Source organism: Rhodotorula toruloides (assembly GCF_000320785.1).
Source record: "Rhodotorula toruloides NP11 unplaced genomic scaffold Scaffold4, whole genome shotgun sequence".
In the NCBI taxonomy this organism is placed as follows: domain Eukaryota; kingdom Fungi; phylum Basidiomycota; class Microbotryomycetes; order Sporidiobolales; family Sporidiobolaceae; genus Rhodotorula; species Rhodotorula toruloides.
This window is the reverse complement of record NW_015622964.1, coordinates 308003-320903: the sequence shown is the minus strand read 5'-3', so window position 1 is coordinate 320903 and position 12901 is coordinate 308003. Positions and strand designations below refer to the sequence as shown.

Genomic DNA, 12901 nt, shown 5'->3' with positions numbered 1-12901 from the left:
CGACGACTCGACCTCGAGGGTGATCTGCAAGGGAGCGTGCGGGTGAGCAAGAGGAGCGAGAGAAAGAGGAGAAGGAAGAGAACACACCGTCTTGCCCGTCAGCGTCTTGACAAAGATCTGCATGCCTCCGCGGAGACGCAGCACGAGGTGAAGGGTCGACTCCTTCTGGACGTTATAGTCCGAAAGAGTACGACCATCCTCGAGCTGCTTCCCCGCGAAGATCAAGCGCTGCTGGTCGGGAGGGATTCCCTCCTTGTCCTGGATCTTGGCCTTGACGTTGTCAATCGTGTCAGACGACTCAACCTCGAGGGTGATCTGCAAGGGAGCGTGCCAGTCAGCGAGAGGAGCGAGAGAACGAGGAGAAAGGAGGGCAACACACGGTCTTGCCCGTCAACGTCTTGACAAAGATCTGCATGCCTCCGCGGAGACGCAGCACGAGGTGAAGGGTCGACTCCTTCTGGATGTTGTAATCCGAAAGAGTACGACCATCCTCGAGCTGCTTCCCCGCGAAGATCAAGCGCTGCTGGTCGGGAGGGATGCCCTCCTTGTCCTGAATCTTGGCCTTGACATTGTCGATCGTGTCCGACGACTCAACCTCGAGGGTGATGGTCTTGCCGGTGAGGGTCTTGACGAAGATCTGCATGGTCTGTGGCGAGAGCGAGACGAGGAGGAGGAGGAGGTGTGCGAGCCAGATGAGGAGGAGGAGGTCAGCGAGCAAGTCCACGCCGACGCCGAGTCTGTGTGATCGGGCACTACGAGCAGCTACACAGAACCCTCTGAGCACCGTGCAACACTCTTGCGTGCCCACAAAGCCGCCACCGCGCCCAGCGAACCTCGTCTCGCCCGCCACTTCCCGCCCGAACCCCCATCCACCACGCGCGCGCCGCTGGCCTGGTAGAACGAGACTCACGATGCTTTGAGTCGAGTGTGCGAGTGTGTGTGTGAGGAGAATGTGCGTGTCCGAGAGTGTGTGAGTGACTGTGCGGGGTGGCGATGACGGGGCTAATCAGTCAGCGAGCGATTACAAGCGAGAGTGTCTGCGCCAATACAAACTCGACTCACGAGATCCGAATCGCTCGAGTGCGAGTGGTCGAGTGAAGTGGGCGGGTGCAAGAGACGAAGGGAGCGAGGCGAGCAGAGCTTGCTTTCGCTGTGTGCTGACTGTCGCTTTGCGAGAGTTGCGCCTCGCCCGCCGTCGAGATTGTTCGGCTGCGGAGCGTTCCGTCGCGTTCTCTCCCGAGCGAATAGCCAAGTTGCGCAAACAGGCAACTCTTCGAACGCACCGCTCCGTCAGCTCAGCGAATCGATCCTGGCGCATCCGAGGGATCTGCCATCGTAGGCGAGGCTCTGGTCAAGCGGGCCAGAAGCGAGCGAGCGAGGAAGAAGCGGGAGGAGGCGAAGAGGCGGACTTTGACCGCATGGCTCCGTCGCTGGGCTGGATGGAATAGTATAGCAACACGGTGTAGAGAGAGGCAGGGCACGGCAGTTGTGCGAGTCATAAAGGGCGGCAGGCGGGATCACGGGTCGACAAAGACCTTGATCTGCTCGTTGAGGTAGCTTTCGAGCTTGTTGGCGTTCTTGACGTCTGTACAGGAGCAGCAGCGTCAGTCGCAATATCGAAAGAGGTAAAGGGGCACGCACAGTTCGACTGGGCATCGTTGTACTGCCGGCAGTTGGCAAAGATGAGGCGCGCGTCGTGGAGGAACTGGTCGAGCGTCTCGTAGCTGTTCGCCTCGAGCTTCGACTCCATCGTCGCGAGGTCTGTTGCGGACGAGCATCAGTGAGTGTTGACATTTAAGAGGGAGAGGGAACGGACCCATCGGCTCCTTGATCACGTTGTAGTAGTCCGTGACCTGCTCGCTCGAGTGTTAGCGGACGCTCGCCTCCCTTACAAGCTACTCTACGCACCTCTTCGGCGTTGACCGGGTTCGCGAACGCCCATGAGCTTGGGTGGTCGATCATGAGTGTGAGGAGCTTCTTCATCACCGCGAACTGTGGGCCTCGCTTCGGTCGTCTGGTCCTGTATTCGCCAAGCAGCTCTATCAGCTCACCGCAAAAGAGAGAGGGGGACCGCATGCGGAGGCGAACGCACAATTGGTCCATCTCAGGCGTCCACCCACTCTCCTTCAACCCCGGCACCAAACTCGGATCGATCTTCGTCCCGGGCGGATGTTGCGCGAAGAACGCCAAGCCGGGATGTACGACGTGCGATTGGGAGAAGAGGCGGATCTTGGAGCGGATGAGCTGCGCCAGGAAGGAGGTTAAGCCGTGATGAGGAGGAGGAGGGCGGGGAGACGCACCTCTTTTTGTTGGGCGAGCATGGCGGAGACTTTGAGGTACTCGACGCGGGGCAACATGGCGCACTGTGCAAGAACGTGTTAGTTCGGAGCTTATTAAGCGACCGAGAGGCGCGCGACTTGCGTGCATGATCGTACCGCCCTCGTAGTCCTTGATGTAACCCGCCCACACGCTCCGGTCGAGCTTGATCTCCTTCGAAAAGCCCTGCGTTCGACAATTTCGTTAGCGCAAAGCAGCAGGCGTAGTGGGAGGGTGAACGCACCTGCTTCTTGAAGTAGCCGATAGCGTAGTTGTCGGCGTACGTCAGGAAGTGCATGCACTTGGTCGTCTCTTTGACGATGTCCTTGAGGTGGTTCATCATGTGCGAGCCGTAACCCTGCGGGACAAGCCGTGTATCAGCTCGTAGCCCACTGAGAATAGCAGTCAAGCCAGCGCACCTTCACCTGCTCGGTACCCGTGACCGCACAGAAGACGATCTCCGCAAACCCTTGCCCGTCGAACGGCCTGTACGTGATCCCGCCAACGACCTCCAGTCCCCTCTTGACAATCGCCAGGCTGTAATGCGCGCGGTCGAAGACGAGTCGAGCGATGTACTCGCGCGGCATCTTCGGCAGCTGCTTCTGAAAGATGTTCTTGAGGCCGGTGAGAATGATCATCGATTCGGGCTTGCCGTCATTCGTCACGACGGGGAAGCGGATAATGCCGGCGCGTTCTTCGGCGATGGAAGGTCGCTCCTTCCGAGGCTGCGAGGCGAGAGTCAGCTTCGCATCGAAATCGGCCCCATGGGAAAGACGTACCGCCTCCGTCACCTCTTCGGCATCCTCACCGTGCACAACCTCGACGTCAACATCTTCCTCCTTGACCTTGACAGCCTTTGGATCCTGGTCAAGTGCCCGCGCCCCTGCAACTCCCACGCCGTTGACCTCCTTCAGCTGCGCTCTTCGTCGCTCCACTTCCTCTCGCGCCGCAACCGCATGCTCGAGCGCCTCTTCTCCCCGTCTGCCTTTCCCTCCCTGCGTAGCCCGCGATCCCTTTCCTGCCGTTGCGCCTGACCCATTCGCCGCGCCGCCTCGCCCAGGCTCAGACGAGGGTACCGTCTTGGCACTGACGACGTGATGACCCTCTGCCGCTGCCTCTGCCACCCGTTCCGCATCCTCGACTTCCGCAGGAGCAGCCGCACCCCGTCCCTTCTTCCGCCCTCCCGCCTTCCGAGGACTGCTCGCTCGACTGCCGTTCGTACTAGGAGCCGGTTGCGCAGCAGTCGGCGGTGCAGACTTGACTGCTGCGGCGAGTTGGACTTCAGGACTGGACCCTCGCGACTCGTCGTCGGTGAGGGACGAGAGCGAGTCCTGGCCGGGTGAGAGGGCGCGCGAGGGTGCTGTAATGGATGTTGGAGTGCCTGTGCGGGACGTTGCGGCTGACCGGGTGGGCGAGAGACGTTGTCGCTTCGAGTTGGCGGGCGAGGGGGCAGGAGGAGGAGACCGCTTCGCCATGGTTTCTGGCGGGCGCTGGCGGTATCTCACGCGTGCAGGTTGCCTATTTAGCCGTCACGAAAGCAGATTGAGCCAGCCAGAGCGAGTTGACAGCGAGTGAACTTCGACAGACCGTCTTCATCAGTTCACGAGAGGGTTGCTCGCGACCACGACTCGCCCGCATCGCTAGAAGGGCCAAAGGTCTCGCAAAGAAACCCTGGTCGGTGCACTCGCATTTGCTGAAGCAGCGCAACCTCGCTCGAATCGCTCACTGACTTGCTAGCTCTCCCTTCTCCCCCTCGCCCGCTCATGCCGAATGACCACGCTTACAGACCGCTGTACAATCTACGCAGTCCACGCCGACTGCTCCATACCATGCCCCACACCCGCCATCTCCAGCCCGAGCATTCCGTCGTCTTCGCCCGTTCCCTCCGGATGCAACAACCGCCAAAAATCGATAGCCGGGTCGTCGCCGAGTCCCATGCCCGTCAAGTCGAACAGCCCCGACTCGCTGGCACCAGGCACGCTCGACTGGAGCGCGTCGCGCGCCATCGGGTCCTGCGCGACGAGCGATTCTGACATCCCGAAGCCGCTGCCGTCCGGCTCGGACGTCGAGTACGAGCCGCCGAGGCCAGCAAAGAGTGCTTCGAGTGCTTGTTGCGAGAGGGGCGCGGAAGGGAGGACGTGGGCGGACGGGTCGGGCAGGACAAAGGTCGGCTCAGACTCGTTGGTCTGCTCGGGGACCGGCGGTAGGCGCAGCGAGGTGGACGAGGAGGCATTCGACGCGAAGAAGGGAGTTTTGCTCGTGGCAACGCTGGGCGTGACGACCGGGAGAGGCGGGACAGAGATAGCTGCCGAGCTCGATGAAGCGATGCGCTTGGCGACCGTGTCGAGGCGGGCTGATTCGCCCGGCGAAGCGGCGAACGAGTCGGGCGCCAGCGACATGCCGCCTTGTTCGTCCATCGCGCGATGCTTGGTTTCCTCCGCCAGCAGAGTCGACAAGAGTGAAACGCCTCGAGCGGCGATGTGACTGCTTGGCGCAAGCTGCTGCAGCTCGTAGAGCGCATGCTGCACCTCGACGCGCTTGACGGGGACGCTCGGGTCCTCGGGCGACTGGAAAATGTCGAGCATGAGGGTTGTCGCAGCCGAGATGGTGTGGTACGGCAAGGTCCAGTACGCTGAGATCGAGTTCGGCGGACTGCGAGCGAGTTGCTGGATGATGCTCCGCGCTGCTTCGGTCGCAACGCGGCGAGAGTAGGCAAAGCGCTCGTCGGGGACGGTGAGGAAGGTTCGATGGACGACGAGGAGCTTGTGCGAGATCGAAATGATCCAGTAGTGTCGGAATTTCGCAGTCCAAGACGGGTAGCCCTCGGCGCCGCTCATCTCGGCCTTGAGGAACGCCGGGCCGTCGAGGATGATGCTTCGCAGCGCGCGATCCGCCTCGAGGCAGTTCGGATACGAGAGGGCCGAGTGCGTGTGGATGTGCTCGAAGAAGCGCCGCATGCAGTCGGCGACCTTATAGAGCAGGATCGTCTTGGACGCCTCGGTGGGTTCGTCCTGCGGGCGGTTGACCATGCGACCAGCGGCGAGGTCTTCGTCGGTGCAGTTGAGCGGGAGAGGCGTGGAGAAGTGTGTTGGCGAGATGAAATAGGCCCGTCGGCCGTGATGAGATATCCAGTCTCTGCGAGAGCGAGCGAGCGAGAGTCAGCTCAGGAAGGGTGGAGTCGACGGAGCGCACTCACTCGGTGACGAGGCCGTACCAGACCCGTTTACGGATCTCGCGCTCAATCAAGCCCTTGATACCCTGCTCGCTCGTCGGGTCGACGCCGTTCTTCCGCCGCTTCGCATCCCACTCGGCATCGCTCCGGAAGCGATGAAGGTTGAGCGCCTGGGCGATCCGCAAGCCGGCTGCGAGAAGCGTCGCAATGAGGTCCGATTCGCCGACGTCTTGGCACGAGACGGCGAAGAGGTTGATTGCCTGGACGGCGTAGATCGAGTGCTTGGCCATGAAGTTCGAGCGGTAGAGCGCGTCAACTGCGGCGTCGAAGAAGCGCTTGGCGAGCGGGCGCTGCTCCTGAGTCGCGATGCCGTACTTGTCGATGTCCTCGGGCGTCATGTGCTTGACGGCGACGCAAAGTACGGCGAAGTAGAGCGCAAGCCAGGCTTGGTTGACCTTGGTCGCTCGCTCGGGACCCCAGGAATGGAACTGCGCCGCTTCTTGTCGGAATTGGCCCGTGTGGGTGCCGCCGTGCTGCCACAAGACGTGTTCAAGCGAGAACTCGACGTAGGCGTGACCGGTCGCTTCGTCTGGGAGGACCGCATCCACCGCTGACAGATGAGTTCCTGTAGAAGAACCGACACCGTCCGCAGCGGGTCCAGTTGCAGCGTGGGGCGCAGCTGTCGTAGACGAGCGCTCCAGCGCGATAGGCAAACGCTCGTCTGCGTCGTTCGACGGTCGCCGGAGCTCGGCGCGGGAGAAGTGACTCTCCTTGCTGTCATGGCCGAGAGCGAGGAATTCGAGCGTGACGGCCGCTTCAACTTCGTTGTCTCGCGGCGCTGCCTGCTGCTGGTGAGGCGAGATAGGGTGGAGGGAAAGAAAGTCGCCGGCAAGAGGAGTGTTGAGGGCGGAAGTGGACGGCGTCGGGAGAGCAGCGGAAGGGACGTCATGTCGCAGGCGGTTGAGGTCGACACCCCACATGGGGTTGCCAGTGTCGTCGACAGCATCAGGTTGAGGAACGAAAGCGCGCAAGACTCGCTCGAGATGGTGGAGACGTTGGCGAACAACGTTGACCGAGCGGGAGATGGCCTCGTATTCGTTCGAGGTTGCTAACCGCGGCGGGCCAGAAGCGGTTGAGAGGGCAGAGACGGGTGTCGAGCCTCCACTGTAGACCGAGATGGTCAGCGTGTCATGGCGGGGCACTGACAGACGAGCGTACGGAGGAACAAGTCCGACATTGTCGTCCTCTAACCGGCACAGGTGGACTTTGCCGCGCTTGATGCACTGTAGGGGAGGGTCGTGTCAGTCGATCCTTCCACAAGCACTCAACGAACGCACCTGTCCACAGCCGGGCACGACACGGTCACAGCGGATCTTCCGTCTGGATGAGGAACACGTTAAGTCAGTCCTTGCGCTTCGAGTCGGCGCTGCAGACGCTGGGCCGAGGTGTGTGCGTACCTGGTACATTCGGTGCACTGCCAGCGAAAGAAAGCGCAAGGTTAGCTAAACAAGGATGAGGAGAGAGGGAGAAGGTCCGGGACCCACCGACCAGCTGGGGCGCTGTGACTTCTTCTTGCCCTTCCTGTCCGGTCCAGCAGCGCTCGTCTTACCCTCCAGCCCGTCTCCCGTGCCACTCGCTGAGGTTGTAGGAGCTGTTGATGAACTCGCGGCGGGCGGAGACGCCGCGACGTGGATGTCGTTCGTAGGCGGTGAGCGGGACGTGCTAGCTCTAGGAGGCATAGTAGCAGTGCGCGCGGGCCTCGCAGCTGTTCGTACGGCGGGTGAAGCGAGAACGAGGAGGACAACCCGCCGATAGCGGCTCGCCCGCTATCTTTCAGGCTCACGAAAATCGAGGAGCGCCGTGTAGAGTCATACGAGCTTCAGTACACAGTACTCGCTACGATCCGAGACCGCCGCACCCGCCAAGCGAGAATGGCTCCTATCCCGCCTTGACCGCTTCGTCCTCCTCGTCTCGCTTCTTCCTGCCCGCAAACCACTTCCCCCGACCTTCCTTCTCCATGTCCAGCAGCCTCCACGTGTTGCACCCTTTGCCGCCGTTCGCCGCGCCCGCATTGCAGACCCAGAAAAAGACCATCTCGTCCTGCTCGTCTCCCTCCGCTGCCTTGCCGTGCTGTCGGGCGAGGGATGCCCGTGCGCGGCCGCGACCGTCAGGGCGGAGGGTGCAGGGTACTCCGCAGGCGCAGAGAGGCGTGCCAAGGTAGCCGGGAGGAGAGAAGGACGTGCGAGGAGCAAAGTCGGCGCGATAGTGTCGGAAGGTGAGCTGCGAGGTCACGGGACGTCAGAAAGATTGGCAGAGACAGTTAAAGCGCCAGGCAACGCACGTTGATCCGCTCGTTCCACTTCTTGCGCTCTAGCTCGTCCTTCTCCTCCCTCGGGAACGCCTCGCTCGTATCGAGGCTTCCTCGAGGCAATCGAAAGACGTCCATCCCGTTCATAGGCGGTACCGCATGCTTGTACCGCTCTTGACAGCCGGCGTGCATGATGAGGAGCGAGTTGTGCGGGAGAATGATGTCGAGCGTACGGATCTGAGGTGGAGGCTGGGCGGAACCGTCTGAGGAGGACTGCGAAGATGGGATGAAAGGCCGTAGCCGGAAAGGGCGGGTGCAGCCAAGTGTGAGGGAGGCGATGGTCGGATACGGCCCGAGGTACTGCAGGACGTCCGAATGGAACCCGACGCTTTCCTTCGATCCGCGGTAGCAGTTGGCGACCGCGACGTTCGGCAGCCAGTCACCGTCCCATTCGAGCGGATGTCGCTCTCGACCTGCCAGCAGCGTGCGGACGAACTCGCCGACGAGTTGGCGGGCTTCGTCCTGGTCGCGGGTGAAAGCGCGAGCAGTCCGTTTGACACCGTTGTACCAGTACTGTGCGGACTCCTCCGAGAAGCGGTCAGTAACGAATGGCCGACATAGGTAGAGCTGGAGCGAACGAAGGACGCACCTCGTCGAAACCAGCGGCATCGTAGCCTGCTTCCGCACTCAGCTTCTCCGGCAATTCGCGGTAGAAGCAAGAAGTATGAGGCGAAGTGACTTCTCGGTCGACGAGGTACCACTTGTTTTGCGACCCTGAGAGAGGTGAAAATCAGTCAGTCGCGCGCAAGCTGGCAGAGTCGGGAACGACTGACAAGCCCTGTCTCCCTCTCCTTCCCCGACGCTCTCCTTCACCATTTTGACGTACAGTCGTGCAGCGAGTTCGGGCGGCAAGGCATCCTCAACGAGCGTCACGAGCCCGTTCGTGTGTTTCGCAACGAGGGCAGGGGTCGAGACGGTGAGCGGGGGAAGGTTGACATGGGTCGGTGCGGGCTGAGAGGCAGTAGCAGGAGTCCTCGAGGGCTTGAGCAGGTCGAACGCGGATTTGCTGGTCGCAGGAGCGGAAGGAAGGGGGTCCTTGTCGTCCTCCGAGTCACTCAGGATAAGTACCTCGCCCGTCTTCACCTGCTTGTCCCGCCGGATCCACCCAGCGAGTCCCTCGTTCTCTACCTTCTTTCTACGCCGCTTCCTGCTCCCGCCTGCCTCGACGATCGCCTCATTCCGCTCGATAGCGGCAAAGGCTCTTTCGACGTTGTAGCTGGACGCTGCGAGGTATTTGGCGAGTAGGGATCGACTGTGTGAGGGAAAGAGAGCCTGTAACGTGTCCAGCTGCTCTGCCTGTGACATTCGAGCGTAGTCACACTGGTCAAGAGGCGGCGAGGAGAGGGTTGGAAGCGACCACACCGCTCGCTTCGCTCTGACCGCTCGAAATGCCTGCGAAGAAGTCTTCTGTTACCCAGCCAGCTCAGTCGGAGCACTCGCAGCTTCTCCCAGGAACCGCTCGTTCGTCCACTCTTCCTCATCAGCCCATGACGAACTCGCTCACTCAACCCGCCCACACTCGCTTGTGGTCCGCGCAAACAGCTCCGCCATACTCAGAACTTCCAGAGCAAACGTCACCACACCCTGCAGGCGGACCGTCCTCGCACCCCTTCCCCTCGACCTCAGGCGCCCGAATCCCTTCCCACCCTTCCGGCCCCACCGCCTTCCACTCCCTGCCCGTCCCAAACACTCCCCACACGCAACTCGACCTCCACGCATACACGACAGGCCTTCGAGCGGCGGACCGGCGAGCACGCTACAGGTTTTGTGGCGCGCTGTTCTGGGGATTCGTCTTGTGGATCGTCCTGGGCGCCATCGTGGGCGGAGTCATCGGCAACGAAGTGGCGAGGAATAGCGGGAAGGCGAGAAGGAGGTGGGAGGAGGAGCGCGGCAGGGTTGGAAGGTGGTTGCGTGTGAGCGGGAATGCGCGAGCGGCGGTCGCAGAGGTACGTTGCACCTATTCTTCCAGCGACTCGGCCGGACGAATGTTAACGCGGACCGTACGCAGACAGAGACATCGTCGTCGGCAGTCCCTCCACCTCCTCCCTTCTTCGCCGCCATCTAAGTCTCGCCGCTCGTCATCCCTTGCACGTCCCTTCCGTGTTCGCCAACCACCGCAGTTCCCCTACTAGCAGTCTTACCTAATCGCCCTGTCGTTGTCCCTATTCAGCCTGCTTTCTCGCCATCCTTGGCCACCAATCCACTTGTAACACTGCGAGGCTCTGACTCCCCTCTGCTCTTCGATCCGGTCAGGCAGCGAGGGCGATCCAGTCAGCAGCGCGTTCGCGCAGGCAAGGATAGCGGTACAACACAGCTGTCGGATTGGGCAAAGGAGAGCGCTAGTGCGCTACTGATCCTTCACTCGTCGTCATCGTCTCCTCCCGCCGCTCCGCCTTCATCTCCAGTCGCCTGTGCCTCCTCCTCTTCATCATCATCCTCGACCCTCTTCTTCTTCTTCGGCCGCAGATCCGGCAACTCCTCCTCCTCCTCCTCCTCGCTCAAGTCCCGTCCCCTCTGCTTCTCCCTCCGCTCGTCATAGTCTCCATCCTCCTCCTCTTCCTCGTCGTCCTCGTCAGACCCAGCGGCTCGTCGCTTCTTCTTCTGCTGCAGCTTCTTGCCCGTACCGGAGGCGGCGGCGGGAGTCTTGGGCGGAGGAGCGGCATCGCGGTTGACGGCTTCGCCTGTGGGCAGCAAGTAGATGTCAGCCTCGTTGTGTCGCAGCGGGTTCGCGCGAGCGAACGAGTGCAGAAGAAAGGGACGTACAGGCGTCGATCCACTGCGAGTAGAGGTCGACCGGCTCAGAGAGGTCTGCGGAAGTCACGCCAGCTCGTCAGCTTGATCACTCCACCCACTTGACACAATCCAGCAATCCTGCTCGTCGCTCGCGCGAGACTCACGGTTGATGTCGGCCTGTTGTGAGTACGAGGAGGAGCAACGAGTCAGCCGCAGCTCATCCCGCCTGAGCGATGGTCGCGGTACGCACCTGGAAGCTCTGCCCGCAGTCCTTGCAGTCCAACCGCCCTATCCGCGTCTTCATATCCCTGCGAGCCGGCTTCATCAGCTTCGCGCACCACACGGACCGTACGCGGTCCTCACGCACATTTTGCAGGTCACGCTGCCCTGGTGAGCGCAGAACAGGCATCGAAATGACTTGTCTGTCTCACAGAAGCTCGTCAGTGCGGTGGAAGACGCAGGTTGGCGGAAAACAGGCGACGGACCAAGAACTTGCTTGATGCGCTTGACCTGCGGCTTTTTGCTGGACTTCCTCTTACCCATGTCGAGTATCCGGAGCTTCGGACGGTCTCTGGACGTCTAGAATGGGCTCGGCAGCGAAAGAGAGTGGTGTGTCGAGAGGAAACCCGCGAGTTCGCTGATGAGGAGGGTTACACTCCGACTTGTCGCCCAGCTCACGGTTAATGGGCTAGAAAGGGCTTTGCGAACCATCCAGATTTGGACGGCGCCGTCTGAGGCAGCGCGACCTTCCACAGCCAGTTGCGACACCCTGTCCTCCTCGCAAACCTCTGCCGCTTCGCTCGCGCTGGATAGGGATCCACAGGGATGCGCTCTTGCATCTCGATGCCCCGTTTACTCACCGTGCACGTGCTCCTTACCGGCGTGCACGCTGCATTGGTGCGGCGCTCCTCCTAACGTGACCTTCAACGAGGACAGGGCACTTTGCGGTGCCTCGTTGGTCGGGGAGTCCGCCGGATACTCCGTGCGCATCAACAGGGAATCTTTCCTGAGCGGAAGGTCCGCGGAAGGCCCGCGGTCGACGTCTTTCGCCCTCGTCCTGTTCCCTTCTCGCGCTTCTTTCGCCTTCTCCTCACCGACTCGCTATGCGCTACCCGCTGCCCGACTTCCTCGAGAACTTTCCAGGCTTCCGCGAAGCGTACGACGCGCTGCTGCATGTCCCTTGGTCGCCGCACCAGATCATCGAGCGCGAACTTGTTCGAGGGATTGAAGAATCTCGCCAAAAGCGCATCGAGGCGGGCCACGAGGCAATGCCAGGCGATCTTCGTCGCGGTATCGAGGCTATTGTAGCTTGCATGAGGCATGCCGCCGACGCTGCCCAATCCGCAGCGGATGAGGATAACATATCGCCGGCCGGTGTGTTGCAGAAAGGCTACATCGTGCGTCGAGTTTCTCGACACAAGAAGGCGCCTCACTGACCAGAATGGCTTGTTCTGCTGAGGAGACGGGCTACGCCGACTTCCAGGACGAGTACCGAGACGCCGTGCGGTTTCAGCGGAGCGTAAGCCTGATCTCCCGCCCGCCTTTGGCCGCTCTCTTTCTTGGGGGGTGAACTGACCATTGTCACGACCTGCAGGGAGCTTGGCACCCCAGAAACATCTCGCAGGCCGTCGACCACCACTTGCGAACCGAGTGGGCAAAATTCAAGGAAGGGCGGTCAACCATCAGCCGCCTCATCCGAGCCGCGCTGGAATCGATCGAGCTGAGAGACCCTCAAGGCGACCATGGGCAGACTACGACGGCTTACAACGGCGCTGAGAAGAGGGACTGGCTCAAATACATCTCGTCGTCCGAATCGGCAACTTCCCGCCTGTGCGCGACCATCGTCGAGCACGACGGTCATGAACAGTTGCTGCGATGCCTCGCTCTCCTCAATATCAACTGCCAGAACTACGACCTCGCACTCCGTTACCTCGGCTCGCGGTCTCAACTCTGGGTGAGCCTAACTCTCTGTCAAAGCTTCGCAATGGGCTCACTCGTGTGTGCTACATACCAGCCATCCGACGATCTGTTATGCAGCGTCATCAGCGACCGCCACGCAGCCATCTATACGGTTCGGACCTCGTCCTCTTTGTTCCTCCCCGTCGTTCGCTTCCGCTAACTCCTAGTCCCCGGGCAGCATATCGACCTTGTTGGCACTTTTTTCGATCCCGTATGCCTGGCGAAGTCCTCAAGCTGCCAGGGATGACTGACTGTTTCCCTCGTCACGCCCCATCCTCTTCCTTCCTTCTCCTCTCACGCGTCTCGCCCCTTGCGCGGCCGACTCGTCCGTCTTTCTGCCTCCGCTCAAGATG

The 12901-nt window shown here is 61.3% G+C and overlaps 7 protein-coding genes across 7 annotated transcripts in view; 2 read left to right on the top strand and 5 right to left on the bottom strand.

The window, feature by feature from the left end:
* RHTO_06133 (ubiquitin C) overlaps positions 1-643 on the bottom strand; it is a gene marked incomplete at both ends in the record, with an annotated part of 1158 nt that extends 515 nt beyond the window's left edge. Inside the window, 3 exons of the mRNA XM_016419794.1 lie at positions 1-24; positions 88-315; positions 380-643. Of these exons, the coding sequence (XP_016275248.1) occupies positions 1-24; positions 88-315; positions 380-643 (516 nt within the window). The remainder of the gene's footprint in view (positions 25-87; positions 316-379) is intronic.
* Positions 644-1517: 874 nt separating this feature from the next.
* On the bottom strand, positions 1518-3791 carry RHTO_06132 (histone acetyltransferase Gcn5; the record flags this gene model as incomplete). The annotated part of the gene is made up of 10 exons (XM_016419793.1): positions 1518-1585; positions 1642-1761; positions 1817-1853; positions 1909-2020; positions 2093-2244; positions 2301-2363; positions 2422-2502; positions 2561-2674; positions 2736-3041; positions 3096-3791. The coding sequence occupies 10 exons, from the start codon at positions 3789-3791 to the stop codon at positions 1518-1520; spliced, it is 1749 nt and encodes a 582-aa protein (XP_016275247.1).
* Positions 3792-4115: 324 nt separating this feature from the next.
* On the bottom strand, positions 4116-7227 carry RHTO_06131 (C6 transcription factor; the record flags this gene model as incomplete). The annotated part of the gene is made up of 6 exons (XM_016419792.1): positions 4116-5451; positions 5513-6652; positions 6707-6771; positions 6826-6868; positions 6946-6962; positions 7033-7227. The coding sequence occupies 6 exons, from the start codon at positions 7225-7227 to the stop codon at positions 4116-4118; spliced, it is 2796 nt and encodes a 931-aa protein (XP_016275246.1).
* A 199-nt stretch (positions 7228-7426) lies between these two features.
* RHTO_06130 (ubiquitin system component Cue) lies at positions 7427-9161 on the bottom strand (the record flags this gene model as incomplete). Its single annotated transcript, XM_016419791.1, has 4 exons — positions 7427-7768; positions 7830-8369; positions 8446-8570; positions 8630-9161. The coding sequence occupies 4 exons, from the start codon at positions 9159-9161 to the stop codon at positions 7427-7429; spliced, it is 1539 nt and encodes a 512-aa protein (XP_016275245.1).
* Positions 9162-9244: 83 nt separating this feature from the next.
* On the top strand, positions 9245-9921 carry RHTO_06129 (uncharacterized protein; the record flags this gene model as incomplete). The annotated part of the gene is made up of 3 exons (XM_016419790.1): positions 9245-9317; positions 9447-9802; positions 9865-9921. 3 exons carry the CDS (start codon positions 9245-9247, stop codon positions 9919-9921), a joined length of 486 nt encoding a protein of 161 aa, XP_016275244.1.
* A 293-nt stretch (positions 9922-10214) lies between these two features.
* Positions 10215-11132, bottom strand: RHTO_06128 (transcription elongation factor 1; the record flags this gene model as incomplete). The annotated part of the gene is made up of 6 exons (XM_016419789.1): positions 10215-10537; positions 10620-10664; positions 10754-10766; positions 10840-10897; positions 10957-11011; positions 11075-11132. The coding sequence occupies 6 exons, from the start codon at positions 11130-11132 to the stop codon at positions 10215-10217; spliced, it is 552 nt and encodes a 183-aa protein (XP_016275243.1).
* Positions 11133-11692: 560 nt separating this feature from the next.
* RHTO_06127 (uncharacterized protein) lies at positions 11693-12795 on the top strand (the record flags this gene model as incomplete). The annotated part of the gene is made up of 5 exons (XM_016419788.1): positions 11693-11986; positions 12052-12108; positions 12184-12543; positions 12604-12660; positions 12727-12795. 5 exons carry the CDS (start codon positions 11693-11695, stop codon positions 12793-12795), a joined length of 837 nt encoding a protein of 278 aa, XP_016275242.1.
* Positions 12796-12901: the final 106 nt, after the last annotated feature.